The 24,387-nt window shown below is 39.0% G+C and overlaps 1 protein-coding gene across 5 annotated transcripts in view; it reads right to left on the reverse strand.

Annotated features, from left to right (window-relative positions):
* Positions 1-24,387, reverse strand: part of LOC143143681 (uncharacterized) — a 179,285-nt gene that overhangs the window by 62,466 nt on the left and 92,432 nt on the right. For 3 of the 5 annotated variants that reach the window (XM_076305255.1, XM_076305238.1, XM_076305247.1), the window contains 2 exons: positions 21,088-21,269; positions 17,325-17,594 (listed from right to left, as the gene is read on the reverse strand). The exons of 1 other annotated variant lie outside the window; for it this stretch is intronic. In XM_076305255.1, the coding sequence (XP_076161370.1) occupies positions 17,325-17,519 (195 nt within the window). In that variant the 5' untranslated portion in view covers positions 17,520-17,594; positions 21,088-21,269. Of the gene's footprint in view, positions 1-9,515; positions 9,537-17,324; positions 17,595-21,087; positions 21,270-24,387 lie in introns of those variants that run through there. One more of the 5 variants, XM_076305270.1, reaches the window with a different exon arrangement.

A 24,387-nucleotide genomic window follows, 5' to 3' on the forward strand; every position in this document is an offset into this window, starting at 1 on the left:
AATGGGTGCATTTCATTTTTCGAAACGAAATTGCTTTATGATTGTTCTACGTTGAGCTTCGAGTCGTTAATGTTGGTTTGGTGGGATTTTCTTTCATTCTTCATCGATTATTATTTTGTGGTAGATTTCCTTTAAGTATTTCAAAGGTACTTTTTATGTGTTTTTGTACTATTAGGGTCGCGGATGATTTTTGTAGTTTTATACTTAAATGCATTTCATTTTTCGAAACGAAATTGCTCCACGATTGTTCTGCATTGAGTTTTGGATCATTAACAACGACTGATGATATTTTATTATAGTTTGATAGTACTTTTTTTCTTTCTAGATCGATTATTATTTTGCGAGTAGACTTCAAATAGATTCATGTACCGTTCAATTATGCTATTAATTGAACTTTTCGTACAAGTGAAGAAAACTATGATAAAATAATAGAATTTTCATTTGAAATATTTATGCGAGCAATCCATGCGTGCTCTCTTCCATGATTGTCTAAATTACTGATACTAGGAGAGTTAAGAATGTTTTCGATATTTGTTTAAATTGTAACGCGAAACGTAAAAATATCCAATAATTTGTTAGTATACTTTTACAGTACACTATCACCAACAATAATAACGTTATTTAAAAATTTTGATAATCGTTCAAATCGTAACGCGATATATAAAAAGATACGATAATTTGAGGACGTCCTTTTTTTACACTATTACCAACAATAGTAACGTTATTTAAAATTTTTGATAATAGTTCGAATCGTAACGCAAATTGTAAAAATCGATAATTTCCAAATGTCGATAATTTCTCGATGTCCTTTCTTTACACTATTACCAACAACAGTAACGTTATTTAAAAATTTTTATAATCGTTCAAATCGTAACATGAAAAGTAAAAAACCGTTCGATAATTTCTCGACGTCCTTTCATACCCTATTACCAACGATAGTGGTCGTCATCTAAAATTGTACAATTATCGAGGTTCGTTCCAAGCGTTTTAAAGAAACATTACTGGAACATCGGTCACCGTACAGTGAAACTTACCGAGTGAAATTTTCCGAACGAGGTACGCGACAATGAATTATTAATCCGTCGATGCTTAATATTTCTCGAAACGGAGACAACAACGGTATTCAGCGTGACTAATTACTACGTAAAAGAATAGACGACGTATGTTAATACCTGTAATCGAGTGTCTGCGCGTACGTAGCGAAGTTGCGCACGATCGAAGCAATAAAGATAAGTCCAATCTCGGATTACACGGTATAAAAGAGAGATCCAGCCCCTCTGGTACACGTTCCGACCGATAATATTCCAAAAAGTGTAATCGTTCGTCGTTATGATTCGAATTCGTATAATTCGAACGAAAGGACCGCGTACAAACAACCCGAAAAGCGATACACACCGAATCGATACATAACCTAACTCCCACCAGCTGCGAAAACGAAGAACAAGAAATGGAACGCGATAGCGTCATAAAACAAGCCGCAACATTGTAGCACGACGACTGACGTTGCATTTTGATCGCACCATCGCTCGCGAGCGGTCGTTTATATTTCAATCCGAACGAATATTTCCATCTACCTTCTGTCGTTTGCGTACTTCCTGTCCATATTTCCTTGCGTTGAAAAAAAAAGATACACATGCACAGAGACACACACGGGCAGCTCGTATCCGGACGAATATACATCCGATGCTATACGAGCAATTGAATCGAGTAGTCGAAGAACGGTATCGGTTCGAAATTAAAAATTTACGAACGATCTCGAAATTTGGAGGTTAGGATCGAGAGAGAGTTCGAAATTAGAAATATTTACGAACGATCGCGAAAGTGTTCGAAATTAGAAATATTTACGAACGATCTCGAAATTTGGAGGTTAGGATCGAGAGAGAGTTCGAAATTAGAAATATTTACGAACGATCTCGAAATTTGAAGGTTAGGATCGAGAGAGAGTTCGAAATTAAAAATATTTACGAACGATCTCGAAATTTGGAAGTTAAGGTCGAGAGAGAGTTCGAAATTAGAAATATTTACGATCGATCTCGAAATTAGAAATAATTACGATCGATCTCGAAATTTGGAGGTTAGGATCGAGAGAGAGTTCGAAATTAGAAATATTTACGAACGATCTCGAAAGTGTTCGAATTTAGAAACATTTACGAACGATTTCGAAACTGTTCGAAATTAGAAATATTTACGAACGATCTCGAAATTTGGAGGTTAGGATCGAGAAAGTGTTCGAAATTAAAAATATTTACGAACGATCTCGAAAGTAGGTTTAAAGTATACGGAACTATGAATTGGGATCGAGAATTAGTGTAAAATAAGTTTCTTACGTTTGTGTTTAGGCTAATGTTTTGAGTTCAACGAATTCAAAGGTTGTTTTTTCAAATATCTTAAAACACGGTTCTTGGAACCGGTCTTCGGCTAATCGATTGTATTTTTAAGTAATAAAAATTTTTTCAGTTTCAATAAAACTGGAAACTAATCGATTCGATTCTTAAGAAAGCAATATTATTTTAAACCGATCACCGAGTTTGTTGTTTCTTCGTTAAACATTGAACTCGACGCAGGGAATATTCGTTCGAGCGAAGGCGTTTCAACGAAACTAGAAACGTTTACGATTCGGTTCGTCGTCCCCTCCGTGACCATCTTCTTATCGCGATACCTAAACGTTGCTTCTCAGCTGGTAGGCAAATACCCAGGGGCAGTGTACACCCCTAATTCGTACCATCGATCGCGAGACAACAGTCTGCCAGCATTCGTCCAACGAACCGAAAAACGAACGAGAGAGACAGAGAGAGAGAGAAAAAAAAAAGAAAAACAAAAAGAAACGATTTCGATTTTCCCCTCTTTTCGTCGAACGATCGCAGCTACGATCGTCCAGCACACCTGGATACAGGTGGCGGAGAACGAGGAAGCAGCTGTCTGTAATTCTTCGTTCGACGAGTAGTGGGATCGAGTCGATCCCATTGTACGACAAAAGCTTCCGTCGCCTCGAATGTTGTCGTTTATCGAGAAATTAACGTCGTTTCGCGTGTCGTAACGAAGTGATTCGAACCTCCGATGTGTTACGCGTTCATCGCACGTGTATAATAACGTGAATTTATCGCGAAACTGACGGAATTTTATACTTTTGACGGTTGAGTTTCACGAATTTTTGGTATTACTTTTAACGAGTGTTTGAGATTACATTTAACGAATGTTTGATATCAGTTTTAGCGAATCGTTGAGATTACTTTTAACGAATGTTTGAGATTACTTTTAACGAATGTTTGAGATTACTTTTAACGAATGTTTGAGATTACTTTTAACAAATCTTTGAGATTACTCTTAACGAATCTTTGAGATTACTTTTAACTAATTTTTGATATTACTTTTAACGAATGTTTGAGATTACTTTTAACGAATGTTTGATATTATTTTTAGCGAATGTTTGATATTACTTTTAATGAATCTTTGATATTATTTTTAGCGAATGTTTGATATTACTTTTAACGAATCTTTGATATTATTTTTAGCGAATGTTTGATATTACTTTTAACGAATCTTTGAGATTACCTTTAAGGAATGTTTGATATTACTTTTAGCGAATGTTTGAGACGACTTTTAACGAATGTTTGAGCTTACTTTTAACGAATCTTTGAGATTACCTTTAACGAATCTTTAAGATTACTTTTAACGAATCTTTCAGATTACTTTGAACGAATCTTTGAGATTACTTTTAACGAATCTTTGAGATTACTCTTAACGAATCTTTGAGATTACTTTTAACGAATCTTTGATACTACTTTTAACGAATCTTTGATACTACTTTTAACGAATCTTTGATATTACTATTAACGAATCTTTCAGATTACTTTTAACAAATTTTGATATTACTTTTAGCGAATCTATGATACTACTTTTAACGAATTTCCACGAAATCCGAAGCATCATCAAACCTCCAGAGTTGTACTCGAGAAGCAGATTACAGAAGTTCGAACTTGTACAAACAAAATTTGCATTCTTGCCGAGAGTGACGGCCCATTTCGAAATTTTAAAAATCGTTTTTGTAATACACTAAATTTTTCACAACTACCCCTCTATTTTTGAACACTTTTATCCAATTTAGTATTATTATTATTATTTTATTATTTTACTACTGTTACTATTAATAGATAACACTTTGTACAAACGAATCGAGTCGTCGAAAAAAGAAAACGATCAAGGTCCGAGCGAATTAACAGAGATCCGGAGCAACGAAACTCGTTTATTTCGATACGAGGGAAAACCTTTTCGTGTACCTTATTCGTCCAAAGGAAAATACAATACCCGGCCATACACTGCCAATTCTTTCAGCGAGAAAAGCACGTCGTCTTTTCGCTCGTTACTTTCCTTTGGTAGAGTCAAAGGAATTATCGCAACATCGCTCGGATGCGATTTTCCTGTCGCATCCTCTCGATCGAGAGAAACGTATTCGTTGACGGTTAACGGAAAATTTCGATGGTGCAGGAAACGATAAAAATATTTTCGTATTAATTAACGTTTGTTCTCTCTTTTTTCTCTATCACAATAAACTCGCGTCTCTCGTGAAAAGAACGCCAGTGTACTACCGTGCAACGAGTCAACAGACTGCAAACAAATTGCACGTGATCGATGCACCAGCGCGTAAGACAAGATCAAATTCGCAGTTTGTCTTCTCTATCGCGTGAATTCCAAACGAACGTTTGTTTTTCTTCAGCCATTCGTCTCGTCTGGATCGAGTGCAACTGTCCCTCGAGCTAACCGCGTAGTTGAAAATCTACCTGAAATTTATCACCTCTAACTATCACCGAGAATTAACTATGATCTACTGTATAATTTACTCTATTATATAATTATTGTATATAATTTTAATATATTGTATAATTTACTCTAATCTATAATTTACTCTCTAATAATCTATTCTAGAATTTTATTTTCTAATCGATACAATGGGTGATCAAATTACTACGAATACTTTGAAATTAATACTTATTTGACATTTGGTCGAGAATGGAATGAAAACTGCCCTTAATACTGGAACTACCAATGGTGAACTTCTATTTGTATCAGATTACATAGCTATCTTGAAGTTAGGTGGGGAAAGGCCAAATTAATTCACGAGTATAATTAGTTGTCTATTTTGATAATTCTCCACGAATATTGTAGGCAAGGATACTGTCAATAATTAAATAATTTTAAGAAGTTCGAAACAGGTAAAATTGACCCCTTTGGTAGTTCAGGGGTTAAAACGATATTTTGGTGTTTGGAAACTGTATTGGGGCAAAAACAATATTTCACAACTATTTTAGAACTTTTGTAATAAAAATTTATATATATATCTAATTTCACCACTTTTTGCATTCATATGCAATAAATATCGATCGATCGAGAAAGTTATATGCATACGGTGCCACGACCGAGAAATATAAGAAAAAAAAAATACACAGATGTGTTCGAGCAATTATAAATGCAAAGGATGACGTAACCAAATATCGACGTATAAACATTTTCCATTCGAAAAGTTTCAAAATAATTGTAAAATGTATCAATCTCATTCTTGACCACACTTTAAGTAACTAATGGTTTCAAAGCGTTTATAAGAATTTGATCACCTATCGCATATATTAAAAAATAAAATTCTAAAGTATATTATACACATTGTAATTATTATCCAATTTTATGGATTTACAAGCATGCGATTAGTCGAGGTACGTTCCGTGTACTGTGTATTCATACGCATTGTTACGTATTTTTACAATAAAGTAAATTAAAAAAAAAAAAAGAATTAATTAAAAAGCGAAACCATCGTCGTTTGTAAACAGTATGAATGCTGTCGCGACGATTCGAGGTCGAGGCGGTGACTTCAAAGGCCGCGAAAACACCGCGTAAAACCAAATCCGTGTTGTTGAAAATCGCGTTGTACGAAGGTCAACTGTATAGCTATTCGGTCCTGGTCAGACACCTCGATTCACTTCGAAACCTGGCACACGTTCGACGAACATTAAGGGGGGGAGGCTCGCGTGAAACGTTAAAAGTGAAAGTGATTTTTCGGCAATTTTTTTATAACGTAAATCCCCGGTGAAACTTTTCGTCACTCTCCATATATATATATTTGTTAACGTTTGAAGGTATAAAAAATTTTTTTCTCCATTACAATTTATCGTACTTTCGCGAAGAAACAAACGTTACCTTTTGTGAACCTTTTGTTAATGATATGTATCTTTCTTTACGTCGATCTGGAATTAAAAATCAAACGAATTGGAATTTTCTTTCGTGACAGAATCAAAAATCAAATTAAATTTCTTTTCGTAACAAAATTGCGCATTGCAAGAATCTAAATCCTGTTTTGTGAAAGAATTACAAAAATAACGATAACCTTTCAAATATCCAAAGAATTATTAATTTTATCAATAACGAGTGAAAAGACTCGTGTTGATTTTTCATTTAGAATAAAACATTCCGGTAAAATTTCCACTAAAACATTCTAAATAGAAAAATTCCAGTCCACCCATCAATAAGAAGTTCCACGGAAAAGAACATTCATTTCTTCGCGAAACGCTGATAAATTCTACCAATAAAAAAAAAAAAGAAAAAAAAACAAACGCACACCTTGAAAGTTACAGAATATTATGCACGAAGAGTGACGAAAAATTTCATCAAGGTTTTACAATACGAGAAAATTGCGAAAATTCCTTTCATCCCGACCTTTTCCTCGGGTCTCCCCCTCTTGAAGACCAAAGCGGACGTGGAATTTTTTCTCGTTGCTGTTCCATGCTTTTTCTTATTCGTCCAATTGTAAAAAAAAAAAAAAAAAAAACGAAGACAACCGTAACGATCGCAATGGAGAAAAAAAAAAAAAAAAAATCGTCCGCGTATGGCTGCGTCCGGTAGGAAACGAAAGGCACAATATTCGAAGCATCTTGATCCGAAGCGAACCGTTACGTCAGACGTTCGCTCGGTTTATCATCAACAATTGGACCGTGCACGACGATCGTTAACTGACAACCGTGCAACGTTGGTAAACAGAAATCGAGCAATTCCGTTGCACGCCGATGCACCACCGTTTTCGAGAAACGAGTCGAGAGAAAATTAAGGAATTGGTAACGGTGACTCACCCTCGGTCTAGCTCTGCATATACGGCTCCGATTACTATTTGATACTGGTATATCGCTTTCACATTTTATCAGATGGTGAATTAAGTGTCGATTGATCACAATTTGTCAACGTTTCGACGAATTAAAGTACGATCGACGATTTTTGTCAACGCGATTAAACGTAACGTGTGTAACGCGTGGATAATCGAGAGACAAGTTCGTGAAATTGTCCCCTGAAAAACGATCCGGAATTTTTTTATTCGTAATCATTTTTTTTTTTTTTTTAATTTTATTCGTACGATAGGATAGGATCTGTTCTTTCATTTAGGACACTCAATGTTTGAAAAGTATATTCCAGACGTAATTTTAAATTGATATTTCAGTTTGGAAGATTTAACTAATTCCTTTCAACCAATTTGTATTTATATGTTTGATAAGGGTTGTTCTTAGTTTGTATCACTTTATTTTTATTGTAGATGTTTAGTGGATAGAGCAGTTGAGATCTTTTCTATTGGATTACGGTGAAAATAACGGAATAATTTCGAATATTTCGAAATGGGTTGTCAATTCGTTGCGGTTGTTAACTCCAGTTGTAATTATAGAGTGTGCGAGATTGTTAGAACGTTGTATATATTTCGAGGATCGGTGATTGTTTACCTACTGGAAAGTATAGAAAACAAAGTTGAAATTTAATTCGAGCGATTATGGGTAATCGCGCGATTGTTAGGGTCATGGACGTATTATGGAAATTGGTGACCAAGGTGTTGTACTTGCACGAAAAAGGAAAAATAAATTAGATTCTAATTCTAGTGGTCATAGGTAGCCGCGAGACTATCAGAATAATGCACGTACTTAGGTATTACCGGAAATTGACGATCAACGCGTTTTTGTACCTACTTGAAAAAAAAAAGAAAATAGAATTTAATTCGAGAGTCCGTAAGTAGTCACGAGATTGTTCATGTCTTACACGTAGGCATTACGAGAAATCGGTGATTAACGAGTTTTTGTATCTACTCAAAAGAGTGACAAAAACATTAAAATCTAATTCAAGTAGAAAAAGGAAAAATTACAGAAATTGGTAATCCACCCATTCTACTCGACAAAAGAACAATTAAAGTTTAATTCAAGGGGTCACAAGTAGTCATGGAACTATCAAGATCTTACGTGTATTATGGACGATTTTCAACTATTCTTGGTAAGTGCCTTCTCGAGAAAAAAAAAATTAGAATGTACTTCTAGCGTCACAGGACTGTTAAAGCCTCACATGTGTTATGGAAATTATTGTACAACGTCTTTTTCACCTACTTGAAAAAAGAATTGGAATCTAATTCGTGGGATCGCAAGTACTCACGGAACTACCAAGATCTTAAGTGTACTATAGATAATTAGTAGTCAACGCTTCTTTCCAAGTATGATACCTACTCGAAGAGCAGGACTAGAATCTAATTGGAGCGATCGCAAGTACTCACAAAACTACCAATATCTTACGTGTACTATAGATAATTGGCGATCAACGCTTCTTTCTAAGTACCTACTAAAAAAAAAGAACTAGAGTGATTGCAAGTACTCACAAAACTACCAATATCTTACGTGTACTATAGATAATTGGTGATCAACGTTTCTTTCTAAGTATCCACTCAAAAAAAGAATTAGAGCGATCGCAGGTACTCACAAAACTACCAATATTTTACGTCCACTATAGACAATTGGTGGTCAAGGCTTCTTTCTAAGTATTATACCTATTTGATAAAGAATTAGAATCTAAATCGATCGATTACAAATACTCACGGAACCACAAATATCTCACGAGTACAGACAATTGGTAGCCAATACTTCTTTCCAAGTATTTCCTCGAAAAAAGAATTAGAATCTAATTCGAGCGATCGCAAATACTCACGAAACCACCAAGCTCTCACGAATACAGACAATTGGTGTATTTCTAAGTACTTCTTTCTAAGTACTTCCTCAAAAAAAGAATTAGAATCTAAATGGTTCGATTACAAATATTCACGGAACCACAAATATCTCACGAATACCGACAATTGGTAGCCAATACTTCTTTCCAAGTATTTCCTTGAAAAAAGAATTAGAATCTAAATTGATCGATTACAGATATCCATGAAACCACCAAGCTCTCACGAATACAGACAATTGGTGTATTTCTAAGTACTTCTTTCTAAGTACTTCCTCGAAAGAAAAATTAGAATATAAATCGATCGATTACAAAAATCCACGAAACCACCAAGCTCTCACGAATACAGACAATTGGTGTATTTCTAAGTATTTACTTGAAAGAAGATTTAGAATCTAATTCGCGCGATCGCAAATACTTATGGAACCATCAAGCTCTCACGAGTACAGACAATTGGTAGCCAATACTTGTTTTCAAATACTTCCACGACAAATGTATCTCTAAGTACTTACTCGAAAGAAGAATTAGAATCTAATTCGAGCGATCGCAAAGACACACGAAACCACCAAGATCTCACGAGTACAGACAATTGGTAGCCAATACTTCCTTCCAAGTACTTCCTCGAAAGAAGAATTCAAATCTAAATCAAACGATCGCAAATACTCACGAAACCACCAAGCTCTCACGAATACAGACAATTGGTGTATTTCTAACTATTTACTTGAAAGAAGATTTAGAATCTAATTCGAGCGATCGCAAATACTTATGGAACCATCAATCTCTCACGAATACAGACAATTGGTAGCCAATACTTGTTTTCAAGTACTTCCATGACAAATGTATCTCTAAGTACTTACTCGAAAGAAGAATTAGAATCTAATTCGAGCGATAGCAAATACACACGAAACCACCAAGCTCTCACGAGTACAGACAATTGGTAGCCAATACTTCCTTCCAAGTACTTCCTCGAAAGAAGAATTCAAATCTAAATCAAACGAAACCATTTGACTCTCGAAACCACCAAGCTTTCACGAATACAGACAATTGGTACATTTCTAAGTACTTCTTTCTAAATACTTCCTCGAAAAAACAATTAAAATCTACTTCGAGCGATCCCAAATACACACGGAAGTACTCAGAAATATACCAAGCTCTCGGTACAATTGGTAACGTACATTGGTAGCCAATACTCCTCTCCAAGTACCTCCTCGAAAAACTGATTAGAATCAAAATCATCGAGCGAGCGCGAATACCCACGAAACCATCCGAACCTGACGCGTGCGGAGAATCGTCGGCCAACGCTTGATTCTTCGAGCACCCTCTCGACGAAGAAAAAGTTGAAATCCAATTCGCGGGAAGAATCGGCGAGGAATCGAGCGGGGCCACAGGTAGCCGGAGACGCTCGCGGCGCGGCGCGGGCGCGGGGGCGGGAGCGGGAGCGTCCGCGCGCGTCCCCGGCGCGACTCGCCTTTTGTTTTCCGACGCGATGACGCGGGCGTCGCGCGCGCGATATCACCCCTTCGCCTACGCTCATCGGTTTTCCCGCCCGGCGTCGCGACGCGGGCACGAGCACCGAGCACGAGCACCGAACACGAGCACGAGCGGGAGCGGTATACCCCCGTAGAGGCCGAAAGGAAGAACCGGGTGGAAAAAGGCCGCGCGGCGTCGGCGTCGCCCGGTGGCGGCATTCTAAATTTAGGAGGAAGTATTGATTTTACAATTTGGACCCCTCCCAAAGTAAAAAATAAACCAAGCCAAACGTACTCTACTTTGATAGAGTGCCTCTCTCCTCTGCGCGGCTCGTTTCGACGCACGGCCGAGACGAAGATACAAAAAGGGAAACATGGAGGGGTTGTCCGGGGGGGTGTGGAGAACGTCGAGGGGCGCAGAAACGGGAGGACAAGGGGGGGTGGACGGTGTGGCGGTGGCGGCCGTCGGCAACCTCTGGAAGGGGGTGGAAACAGCCTCGCGGACAGAGTGGGAGGGAAGAAAAGAAGAAGATAGCGATTGCTGCCAGGGAAAGTGAGAGGGCGAGGGGCGAACCTCTCGGCCGAAGCCAGAGGGAAAGAAACGGTGGAATGGCTGGCACCGGGAGAGGGGGAGAGACCGATGGTGCCGTAGGAGGTGGAGGAGGGTCGACCGGGGGCGAAGAACGCCCGAGGTAGGGTGGAGAGAGTGGCGAAATACCGTAGTTCCAGCCTGCTAAGAAACAAAGAACAGAAAATTGATCGTTTGTTAAGTTTTATGTTCCCCGGGGCGAGGGTGGTCTGCTCTCTCCCCCTCTCTCTCGCGATTCGTCCCCCTCCCCCCTTCCGCCCTTCCCTATCCTCTCCTCTCCCTCCGTGTGTCTCTCGTTCCGTCCTACTCGTTTCCAACAGAGGCGTTCTCGTTCCGTCTCCTTCTTCCAGGGCCGACGACGTGCAATAAGACGAATCGAGGAAATTCTCCGCCCGGCAGCCAGGCAGGCAACGAAGAAGAAGGTGGCCAGTAGCAGCAGCAGCAGCAGCAGGCAACACGCAGAAAAACGTACAGAGAGGCAAAAGGGGTGGCGACCGAACCGGGCTGGGCGCGGAGCGATCGAGAGACACGTGTACGAGGAAAAAAAGATGTACGTGGAGGGGAGGGAGGGGGTTGGGCGCAGCGACATCCTGGAAGTCAATGGAACCCGAACGGGGATTACCTTGGCTCGTTCCTCGACGACCAGAAGCTTAATTACCGGGAAACAACGCGCTTCGTGGCCACGGGTGCTTCGCTCGGGAACCGGAAATCTCGAAGGAACTCTCATCGTCCGCCCGGATAGGGACCTAGACGGATAGGGAGTCGTAGGGACTGCCGAGTCTGCCTTGGGCCGAGTACTTGACGAATTTTAGCGATAGAGCGACGAGAAGTAAGTAAAGGTTATAATATAGATGGATGAATTTTGACCAATTTACAAGAGATATATTTAGAAGAGATATAGGATGAACAAAGATGGAAGGTTTTGTTCGATCGACAGGATGATAGGATGAACAAAGATGGAAGGTTTTGTTCGATTGACAGAATGATAGGATGAACAAAGATGGAAGGATTTTGTTCAATCGACAGAAATGATAGGATGAACAAAGATGGAAGAATTTTGGTCAATTGACAGAGAAGATAGGATGAACAAAGATGGAATATTTTGTTCAATCGACAGGGAAGATAGGATGAACAAAGATGGAATATTTTGTTCAATCGATAGGAAAGAAACAAAGCATGAACAAAGATGGAAGTATTTCCCCCATTCGACAGGGAAGAAACATGGGATAAATAACGATGGAAGAATTTGGTTCGATTAACAAGAAAGAAACAAACGACAAAGATGGAAGAATTTTGTTCGATCCATATCTTTGTTTATCCTCTACTCCTTGACAAACTTTGTACAACTGACAAGAAAGAAACAAAGAACAAAGATGAAAGAATTTTGTCCTATTAACAAGAAAGAAACAAAGGATGAACAAAAAGGAAAAAGTCTGTTCGATCGATATCTTTGTTTATCCTCTACTCCTTGGTAAATTTTATACAACTGACAAGGATGAAACAAAGGACAAAGATGAAAGAATTTTGTCCAATCGACATCTTTGTTCCTCATTTGTATCTTGTCAAATTTAATCCAATTGACATTTTTGTTTATACTTCGTTTCTTCAATTTTGTCAAATTGACATCTCTGTTCCTCATTTGTTTCTTCTCAAATTTTGTCCAATGAATATCCTTATTCATCCTTTCTTCCTTCTTCAATTTTATCCAATCGACATTTTTGTTTATCCTTCAATTCTTCCATTTTGTCAAATTGACATCTTCGTTCCTCATTTATATCTTGTCAAATTTTGTCCACTCGATATCTTTCTTCATCTTTTGTTTACCCTTTCTTCTCAAATTTTATCCAATCCTCTTTGTTTATCCCCTACTTTCTGTTTTGTCACACAGATCGATCATTACTCCATCAGTTGGTACACAACCCAAAAATCAAAGTGTGATTTTTTTCATTGCAGACGTATGTCCGTCTTCGTTCGATCGAACCTCCCTCTTCGTTGTTTTCAATTGGAAGAACAAATTCGAGGATGATTGTTCGATTCTCAAACGTAGTCTCCATTGACGAGAAACTCGAGCGCAACTCGCGACAATTTTATTCTCAAATAGATGCATTTCGGGCAAACGTGGAAACAACGTACGTTCTTACCTGTCTTTCATTTTTCAGTTCTACCTGGAAAAATAAGAAAGACACGGGAACATCCGCCATTTTCGCACGACGAACTTAACACTGTGTATTAAATTCTTTCCCGTATACATGTTCCGAAAAACTCGACGAGGAGAAAGAGGAACTGCCAAATTGATTATACAAATACAATAGAAAAATTCGTAAAGTCTTTTGAAAATATACCACGGAATTTATGGTAAATTTCTTTTCGAAAGCTGTTCAAACCAGTCAGTTTAACTGGTTGGTAAATCTAGTGTTAAACGAGAGTTGTTTGTATTGTCGAATCTGCGAGTTGTTCTTCCGTGTTCGAAAGGTGTCGTTCGTCGTCCTCACGCGCGAATTACGACACTTCCGAGATCTCGGATATTCACCCGAAGGGACGATTAAAGTTGCAGCCAACGATGGTACAAGTATCCGTCGAAAAGTCGTCGACTGGTTTATCGTCCAAGTTGGTAGCTGGCTTCCGATTCCGTCTCTCGAAATGTTTTCGCTCTCGATATCGATTTTTCTCGGTTAACGCGTCGAATGGCGATGGTGGTCATCGGTAACCGGCGGTTCGAACTCGTAACGTTTCGTCAGGAAACGCGACGTACTTGGAAACTGTTATCAAAATCTGATCGAATGATCGAACCTCTACAATTCGAAAATCTTGGACACTGTTATCGAAATGTGATCGAATCTTTACCATTCGAAAATCTTGGATAGTGTTACGAAAATAGAATTTGGACCTGTAGAACTCGAAAATCTTGGATACTGCTACGAAAATGTGATTGAATCTCTACAACTTGAAAATCTTGGATACTGTTATCAAACTACGATACAAGTAATTTCAAGTAACTCTGTAACTTGAAAATCTTGAAAACTGTTATCAAAGAACTATAGAATCTCTGTAATTTGAAAATCTTGGACACTGTTATCAAAATATGATTGAACCCCTACAATTCGAAAATTTTGAATATTGTTATGAAAATAGAATTGGACCTCCACAACTCGAAAATCTTGGATACTGTTATCGAAATATGATTGAACCTCCACAACTCGAAAATCTTGGATACTGTTATCAAACTACGATACAAGTAATTTCAAGTAACTCTGTAACTTGAAAATCTTGAAAACTGTTATCAAAGAACTATAGAATCTCTGTAATTTAAAAATCTTGGATACTGTTATGAAAATAGAATTGGACCTCCACAACTTGAAAATCTTGGATACTGTTATCGAAATATGATTGAACCTCCACAACTCGAAAATCTTGGATACTGTTATCAAACTACGATAGAAGTAATTTCAAGTAACTCTGTAATTTGAAAATTTTGGAAACATCAAATTACAATAAAATTTCTGTAACTTGAAAATTTTTTAAACTGTTATCAAAATACGATAGAAGTAACTTCAAGTAACTCTGTAGTTTGAAAATTTTGGAAACTGTTATCAGATTACGATAAAATCTCTGTAACTTGAAAATTTTTTAAACTGTTATCAAAATATTATAGAATCTCTATAACTCGAAAATCTTGAATGCTGTTATCAAAATACGACAGAATTTTTTATAACTTGAAAATTTTGGAAACTGTTAGCAAAATACGATAGAATCTTTATAAATGGAAAATCTTGGAAACTGTTATAAAAATACGATCGAATGTCTGTAATTCAAAAATGTTTACAAAGTCACAATTTTGTACGTTTCCTCTTTACGAAAACCTGTACAAGTAGAAATAAAACATGCGCAGGTTTCCTTACAAGGAACGAACCTTAATATTTGCAAATTTTTCACTCGCGTATTGTCGTTAGCGATGCAATAAAATATCAAGTACACCGTAACTTAAAATCCTGAACATAAATTCTTCGTTATAAAACGTCAATCGACGTAAAAATGTCCAAAGAATAATGTACCTGGAACTCTTTTGCGTTTCACAAGAACGCGAAACGTTAATTATTAAAAAGAAACGCACAAATAAGTACGAACGTTGCTGAAAATTACAAGCATAAATTTCCTTTCGCAGAGAATCGATCGAGACAAAAATATTCAAAGAACAAGAAATCTGAAACCATTTTGGGTTTCACAAGGACACGTTTAATCGCGAAAACTCTACAAATAAGTTCGAAAGTTATTTAAAATTGCAAGCATAAATTGTTCTCTTAACCTCGATCGAGATTAAAAATATCCAAGGAAGATCTCGAACGGTTCTACAAAATACACGTTTAATTACTCCAAAATAAACACACACACACACAAAATGGCTACCTATCGTGCAGACGAACGTCAACACTAAAATTACCGCCAGATTTCCTAATATTAACATATACCTTATATACACATCTAAAAGAAAATCAATCGATGAGAAAAAAGAAGAATTTCAATTTTATCTTTGGTGAAATTTTATCTTTGGTAAACTATCTTTGGTAAAATTTTATCTTTGGTGAAATTTTATCTTTGGTAAACTATCTTTGGTAAAATTTTATCTTTGGTGAAATTTTATCTTTGGTAAACTATCTTTGGTAAAATTTTATCTTTGGTGAAATTTTATCTTTGGTAAACTGTTATCTTTGGTAAAATTTTATCTTTGGTAAACTGTTATCTTTGGTAAAATTTTATGTTTGGTAAAATTTTATCTTTGGTAAAATTTTAACTTTGGTAAAATTTTATCATTGGTAAACTGTTATTTATGGTGAAATTTTATCTTTGGTAAAATTTTATCTTTGGTAAAATTTTATCTATGGTAAAATTTTATCTTTGGTAAACTGTTATCTTTGGTGAAATTTTATCTCTAGTAAAATTTTATCTTTGGTAAAATTTCATCTTTGGTAAACTGTTATCTTTGGTAAACTGTTATCTTTGGTGAAATTTTATCTATGGTAAAATTTGATCTTTGGTAAAATTTGATCTTTGGTAAACTATGTATTATCTTTGGTAAACTGTTATCTTTGGTAAAATTTTATCTTCTTCAAAATTAATCACGTGCGTAGAATCGAATCGTAACGTCCTCAGAAAACGTGCCACAAAATTTAAAGTAAATTTCATTACAAAACCAATCAAAACCGTTCGTTTCGACTAATCGATGAATCCACTGTTAAACGAACAGAGACCAGTCCAACGATTCCAAAAGTAACTCTAAGATTGGCGCGCGTGAAACCATCGAAGACGATCCGTGATATCGAAATGAAAATTAACCGTAAACGAAGCGAACCTGTGTGCGTCCGTATTCGTGGAAAGTGAAAACGGGATAACACGAGGGGTAAGGGAGCGGGGTGTGCTCGTCGATAACACAATCCGCTTGTAACGCGTTAAGCGACGCGGAGTGAACGAGCAAGCACCGCGCGCGGCCTCTAAACAAAATTTCAAAGCGCGAAAGAGAGTTTGAAACGGTGCGAACGCGAGGGAAAGGGATTTTAAAGCGAATAGGAAACTATCGAGCTCGGCGTAGGGCGGAGCGCGCCGTTAAAGGGTCAACGCGGCGGAGGACGAGGAGGAGGACGAGGAAGAGGAGGAAGAGGAGGAGGAGGAGGTGGTGGTCCGTTGCAATTACTCTTTGGACTCGAAACACCGACGGAAATCCGAATGAAAGCGACGCGTGCAGCCCCGATGGCGCGTTTTCAACACGGCGGGACGAACACGCGGGCCACGTGTGCTTTTTCGTCGAAACGTTGCGCTATTTGTTCGTCCCCCGCGGTGGACACAGGACGCGCGTAAAACGTTAACCGTTTTTTCCCTCTCTGACTCTGTCTTCTATTTTTTTTATTTCTCCTCTTTCGGAAGAAAAAAAGAAAAAAAAAAAATGATCGAGATCGGGTCCTTTCGAAAGAATCGAATCAACGCTCGTCAGCTTCGCTGGAAAAATAGACGAGTGGCCCCCTCCTACCCGGTGGGAGGTTGGAGATGACGATCGCGGAGAAGGGGGCCAATCGATGCAAAAACCTTCGTCGAGCGAAATCTGTAATCTAATTTCATCGTAGGCTTCGTTAAAGTTTCACCGTTTAGGGATCCGCGTCTGTATAAAAGCTACGGTGGTGCCTCCTCCCCCTCTCCGCTTCGTGCTACCCCTTGGAGGCGTTCAGAGGAGAATTAAGTTTACCGGGGGCGGGGAACAGCGTCTCTCTGTTTACCTTGTGCGCTCTCAGTGTCTTGCCCTCGCAGGCCAAAGTGACGTCGCAGTACGCTTGTCGCTCTAGCAGCTGTGAGAACATGGTCTGTAGGTTGCTGTGATGGTACTTCCATCGTAGACAATACTGTTGGGGGAACATGTTGGACGATGACGTCGCGGGAGGTGTTGTCGATGAACTGCCTCGTTGCTGAAGCATGCGCGAACCTGGTGCAGCCACGTACACTCGAACCCCCTGGACCCGTTGCTGTGGTTCACCGTGATCCCACCGCCACTGGAACATTGGTTTTGGACATTGGTCAGGACGAACAAGATGAACGTTTGGAAAAGTACGAGTTTAGACACTGTGACTATGTTTGGACCTCGTATTAGGTCTTTGGGATAAGATAGATTCTAGTGTCTGTTACTGGTCAGCTACTGGGTTTGTTAACACTATCGAACAGATGGTTTTTTAATAGTTATTGCTATTTATTTAGGATTGTAGAGGTATTTTTGAAGTTACATAGGGTTCAAATTAATTTACAAGTATGGTTAGTTGTCTATTTTGATAATTGTCCATGAAACAAATCAAATTGACCCCTTTGGTAGTTCTAGTGTTAAGGAGTTCTTTTGTACGATTATACGTTTAAAGAATTTAAGTAAAATAATGTCCCGAATGTACGTAACTCTATAATAAGTAAATAAGTTTTTATAATAAACTTTGTAATATTTTGTAACGTTATAATAAAATGGAAGGTCTAAGGAAATCAATGAGTAACTAATTGCACTAGTGTTAAAACAATACTTTGGTGTTTTGAAACTGTATTGGAGCAGAAACAAAAAACAATATTTTATAACTATTTTAAAGCTTTCATATATCAATGAAAAAATATATACACGAATATTTAATTACAACACCTTTTGCATTCACATGGAATAAATATCGATTGATACTTCTAGTGTTAAATTTATGGTACATTTGATTTCCTTTCAGTATCGTTCCTCTCCGACAAGATTCGATGCAAAATTTTCGAGTATCGTTAGTTGACTATTTTGACAATTGTCTACGAATATTGTAGGCAAGAACATCGGTAATAATTAAGTAATTTTAAAAAGAAATTTGAAACAGGTCAAATTGATCCCTGTGATAGTTCTACTGTTAAATAATTCGTTAAAATAAACTTGAGTCGACTAAGCTTTAGCAATTTGTAAAAAAAAAAGAAAATGTTTTTTCAAGTTGTACATTGATTTTATAACCTTTTTTTTAGTGTTTACTTTTTTTTTATTTGCCTCGTTTATTTTCTTCGGTGAAAATTGGAAAACAGGGTGGTTCTCTCGGTGGGCTCAAAGAGACGGTTTCACCGGTTGAACGCTTTATAGTTGTTAAATATTTTAAAGACAGATTCTAGTGTCTACTTGGAAGCTACTAGTTTTGTTACCACTATCAAAGAAGTGGTTTTTTAAACAAGTAATTTAGTGAAATAAACTTCACAGTCGATTAAGTTTTAACAAGTAATATATTAAAGAAAAGAATATATTTTTCTAATCAATTTTACACTGATTTATACTTCTCCTTTCTTGTTTATTTTTCTCGTTTACTTTCTTTGAAACTCACTTTCTGAAAACTCTCAACCACGATAACTCTGTAAATTTCCACTACCTTTTTCACGAAATTCAACGTACATATACCCGATAAATTTATCTTTCGTCTATTGAATCATTTTTCTTTCAATTTTTTAATTTTCCAGCTTTCTATCTATCAATACCGGAGCAAATTTTCAAGTAAAATCTCCCTCTTTTATTCAAAAATAGCGTAATTTTCTTGCGGTTTTAAATGAAAAAATTGGATCTCGACAGGTCATAGCCAACCCCGATAAAATTGAATAAAATTCAATTCCATCCGTTTTGAAATTGGATCATTGGAAAAACTTAAATCGTGCAGCGGAGCTACGCTCGTACGGCACGCGTGCACAGAAATTTATTCCTCGGTTGTATTCGCTTAGGTACAATTACAAAATTTTTTTTAAACAATCTACGATGTACCCACCCTCCGATAAAACAAACACGAGATTAATTCACCGAGTAGTTTTTCTTGAATATTTTCTCGAAGAAGTACCTTCACTCACCGATAGAGAAGCTATGTACCCCCTTAATCGCACGCCACGACCCAACGTATCGCTTTGAGGTCGTTCTCTGCGAGACACGACCCGATTCGCGGGACGCTCGTGTTCCCACGATGTCCCGTGTCGATCGATTATCTTTCCGCGCGCGGAAATTACGTTCGAAAATTGCAACCGGTTCGAGACACGGCAATTTACGCTTCCTGTTCGGCTACTTTGCTACGGTGGTTTCCGGGAAACTCGAAGGGCGTCGCAGACCGCCCCGACGAGCTCGAGATTTTTTTCACTCGCTACGTCGCGACGCCGATTCCGTGAAACAATGGGACGAAATTCGGGAAAATTCCTCGCAAAATGGCGGGACGATTTCGGGGAAAATTCTTCGGGAAATTGTGGGACGGTTTTTAGGGATATTTTTCGTGGAGTGGTGGGACGACTTTCGGGAAAATTCTTCGGGAAATGGTGGGACGGTTTTCAGGGACATTTTTCGTGAAGTCGTGGAACGACTTTCGGGATAATTCTTCGGGAAATTACGGGATGATTTTCAGGAAAATTGTTTGGAAAATGACGGGATAATATTCTGGAAAATTTTTCGCGAAATGACGGGATAATATTCTGGAAAATTGTTTGCGAAATGGCGGGAAGACTTTCGGGATAATTCTTCGGGAAATTACGGGACGATTTTCAGGAAAATTCTTCGGGAAATTACGGGACGATTTTCAGGAAAATTGTTTGGGAAATTACGGGACGATTTTCAGGAAAATTCTTCAGAAAATGGCAGGACGATTTTAAGTAACTTTTTTCGCAAAACAGTAGGACGATTTCCGGGAAAATTCTTTGGAAAGTGGTGGGACTATTTTCAGGAAAATTCTTCGGGAAATAGTGGGAAGACTTTTGGCATAATTCTTCGGGAAATGGTGGAACGATTTTCAAGAAAACCCTTCACGAAATAATGGGATGATTTTCAGGAACATTATTCGCGAAATAGCAGAACGATTTCAGGGAAAATTATACGGGAAATAGTGGAACAGTTTTCGGGAAAATTCTTCGGGAAATGGAGGGACAATTTTCTGGAATATTTTTCGCTAAATGGTGGGACCATTTCTGGGAAAATTCTTCGGAAAGTGGTGGGACTATTTCCAGGGAAATTCTTCGGGAAATAGTGGGACGATTTTCAAGAACATTTTTCGCGTAATTCCAGGACGATTTCAGGGAAAATTCTTTGGGAAATGGCGGAACGATTTTCAGGAAAACTCTTCGCGAAATAATGGGACAATGTTCTGGAATTTTTTCGCGAAATGACGTGACGATTTCCGGAAAAATTCTTCGGGAATGGCGGAACGATTTTCAGGAAAACTCTTCGTGAAATAACAGCACAATTTTCGGGAAAATCTTTCGCAAAATGACGGGACGTTCAACTTTGAACAACTGTAAATATACGAATCGCCAAATCTACACAAAACTCCATCACACATGTTCATCGAACAGTACTACCATCTTTCGAGAAATAAAACCACCAACCTAATATCTCCATATCTTACCAAACGACAAAACTTATTCAACAACCTATTATATTCGGTTAGATAGTAAACACCGAGTCTAAAATAATTCCCATCGCTCGATACAGTATTTAACAGAAAGGATCGTTGAAATAACCATCGGATATCTTACAGGTGTCGGTCGATGGGAGGCTACTTGTTAGGCTCGTTCTCGAAGTCAAACCGACCCGGGCCTCTATCAATCGGACGAACGCTTCCAAGCCGATGGCGCTCGAAGCATTTACGCTTGCATCAGATCGGACGTGCGCGTCGATCGTGACTTCCCTCGACGTTGGCGCGCCTCACGTGCTCTCCCTGAAACATACACCACAGAAGTTGGTCAATGAACGCGTGCACGGCGATAGAAGAGACGACCGATCTCGCCAACGACCGATAGCTATTTCGACTCGAAGTTCGCGATCGGTTCGCGACGAAGCGCATTCACGGTCGTCGATTTTCCAACGAGTTCGCGATTTCTCTACCGTATTTCGTGCAATTCGAGACTCGAGTGCCCCAATTGGTTCCCACGGATTTCATTCGACACCACGATTTTCATTTCTTTCGAACTCGGTTCCATTAGATCGATTCGGTTGGTGCCTGGTCGACGATCGCTCGACGCATTTGATTCTGCGACTCCTTCGTATTTGGTTGAATTGTAATGGTAATAATTTTGATCGAAAGAAGAATAGTTTATTCACGAGTGTAAGATTTCTAGGAATATATACGAAAGAAAAGATACATAGAGATGTTGGAAGAATAGAAAAATATGCGGAAGAAGAGATATTTGGTGTAAAGAAACAAGGAAATTAAGCATTGTTAACATTTTTAGGGAAGATTGAAAAATACGCGAGAAAATATTTTACATATAAAAAGAAAAGTAATCGTTAACAAAAATATCGGACCAAATATAAATGAAAATATAGAAGGTACGAAAAAAAATATTTTACACATAAAAAAACTAATCATTAAGAAAAATATCGGACCAAATATAAAAGAAAATATACAAGATACGAAAGAAAATATTTTACATATAAAAAAAACCAATCATTAATAAAAATATCGGACCAAATGTAAAAGAAAATATACAAGATACAAAAGAAAATATTTTACACATAAAAAAACTATTCATTAACAAAAATATCGGACCAAATATAAAAGAGAATATACAAGATACGAAAGAAAAGATTTTACACACAAAAACCATAACAAAAAAAAAAAAAAAAACTAGTCGCGAATAAAAATTTCGCGCTGTATAGAAAAAGATAGAAAAGGAAAGATTCGATGTATAGAAACAAAAGAATATATAAAATTAACCGCGGACAAATATGTTCTATTCGGGACGTCCTCGAGGAGGCTCGAGTTCCCGGAATTCGTTCCCACGGACCCTCTCCCTCCGACTCGATTTTCGTTCCCCGTGCATCCACGCCCGATTTCCATCGAACCTCGGTTCCGTTCGGATCGATCGGATTCGGTCGGTGCCGGTCGTCGCGTTTCGACTCGCGTCGACGGAACCGTAGCGCCTTTACGGGCCGATTCGCCGCCGCGATGCTTACTCGCCTATGACTCGACGACGGACGGTTAAGTATAGACGTCGGGAAGGAAATAAGAAATTCCAGCGTCGGAGAAGTGTGACGCGAACGAACGGGTCGCTCCCCGCCGTGTCAACGATCGTTCGTCCCTACGAACAACGACGAAAGCCGGTAATTACTATTAAATCGACGACTCCCCCTGTCCGTACGGTCATCGATCGGTCCCGATGGTGTTTGCTATTCCGTTTCGCGTTCGCGAGACAAGCGCCACGGGCAAGGGTGGTGGTGGTGGGGGGAAACGAAAGAAAGTGTACCGTGCTCGAATCTCGAGCGATCGGGGCAAAGGGACCGGGAAACCGAGCGTATTCGCGAACGAACGTTTCTCCGCGACGAGTTTTCGATACAACGGATATCCCCGACACCCCGACACGAGCTTCTCGGGAACTGAACTCGCGCTAATATAAAGCGGTTCTCGAAATAGAAACGAAGGCTCGAAAGAAAATAGAAAACTCTCCACCAGAAGCTTTTTAGAGGTTGCCAATGGACACAGGGCCGGGCGCGAAGTAACTCCCGGGAGAAAAGAAAGTTTCGAGCAAACTCCGCGGAGAGGGTGGGGCGAAGAAGAAGAAGGAAGTCTCTCTCTTTCTTTCTCTCTCTCTCTCTATGTGTCTCTTTCTTTCTTTCTCTCTCTTCCCCCGGTTGCATTATCTGGAAACGATTAACGCGAGCCGCTTGTATCTATTAGCATAATTATCGGTACCGACTTCGTAAAATCGTGAAAGTCAAATATCGACGTTTAACTTTCATCGGCTTGCACCGCCGATGAAGTTCCCATTACGGCCGGATCGGAAAGCTGATTTGGCGGATCTACTCGTCGCTAGCCGGTGACGTCGCCCGGTTAGGAGTCGTTAGCGTTCTAACGAAGGGCGACACGCGGTCACTCGCAACCTTGTTTGTCGGCGTAAATCGGTTGCTTGACTTTTTTAATCCCGTTACGGTCCAACCGGACAGCTGAACGGAAAGCGCGGGCCAACCGACGGAAAAACTAGCTGCAAAAATTTACGAACCTGTGTAACAACGCACACGTGAATATCTTTTCGGACGAGATTCTCTTCTCCGTGCGTCTCATCGTTCATAGAGCGAGCGAGATAGATAGATAGATAGATAGAGAGAGAGGAGCACGATTTTAACGTTTAAACTGCCAATATCTAAGGTTAGGACGCACGCTCCGTTGCGGTTTTAAAATTCCCCTCGGGCTGGAGAAACCCGAACGGAGCTTCCAGGCTCGTCGTTGGATCGTGGGAATCGATAAATTCCGCGTATCGGAAAACGCTGAGGGTACAATACGCGAATAACCGACAAGGCGCGAATTCGCGCGAAATTACAATCCCATCCTCCTCCTACTCTCTTTCGCCATCTTCCCAATTTCGTCCTCTCGTCACCCCTCCTCCCCCACCCCACCTCGGCCCTGTTCCCTATCTCTACGGTTTCGCCTTGCTCCGTCAAATTCTTTCTCCGGCGCCATCTTCCCGTTTACCGCTCCACCCAATTTTCCATCGTTGGTGTTCCGTTGTTTCCGTTACCACGGTCTACGCGAACGCGTAGCTACCCCCACTCGAGCTGCGCGCGACCTCTCCCCGTTAAGTGCTCGTCCCGGGTACTGTTGCGCGTTCACGGGGAAAGCGACTAGTCTCGCGAGACGTGCACGCGGTTCTCGTCTATTTTAGGTGTCTATTGAGGATTTTTTCACGCCAGGTCTACCGAATTGTCGAAACGAATGGATTGTGTACTGTTTTTGGAAAGAAATTTACTTTAAATTTTACCGCATGGACCATGGATATTTTAACACCAAATGGTCGAAACGAATGTTGGGTTTTGTACTGTTTTTGGAAAGAAATTTACTT

The sequence above is a fragment of the Ptiloglossa arizonensis genome, chromosome 1 (genome assembly GCF_051014685.1).
Source record: "Ptiloglossa arizonensis isolate GNS036 chromosome 1, iyPtiAriz1_principal, whole genome shotgun sequence".
Taxonomy (NCBI): Eukaryota; Metazoa; Arthropoda; class Insecta; order Hymenoptera; family Colletidae; genus Ptiloglossa; species Ptiloglossa arizonensis.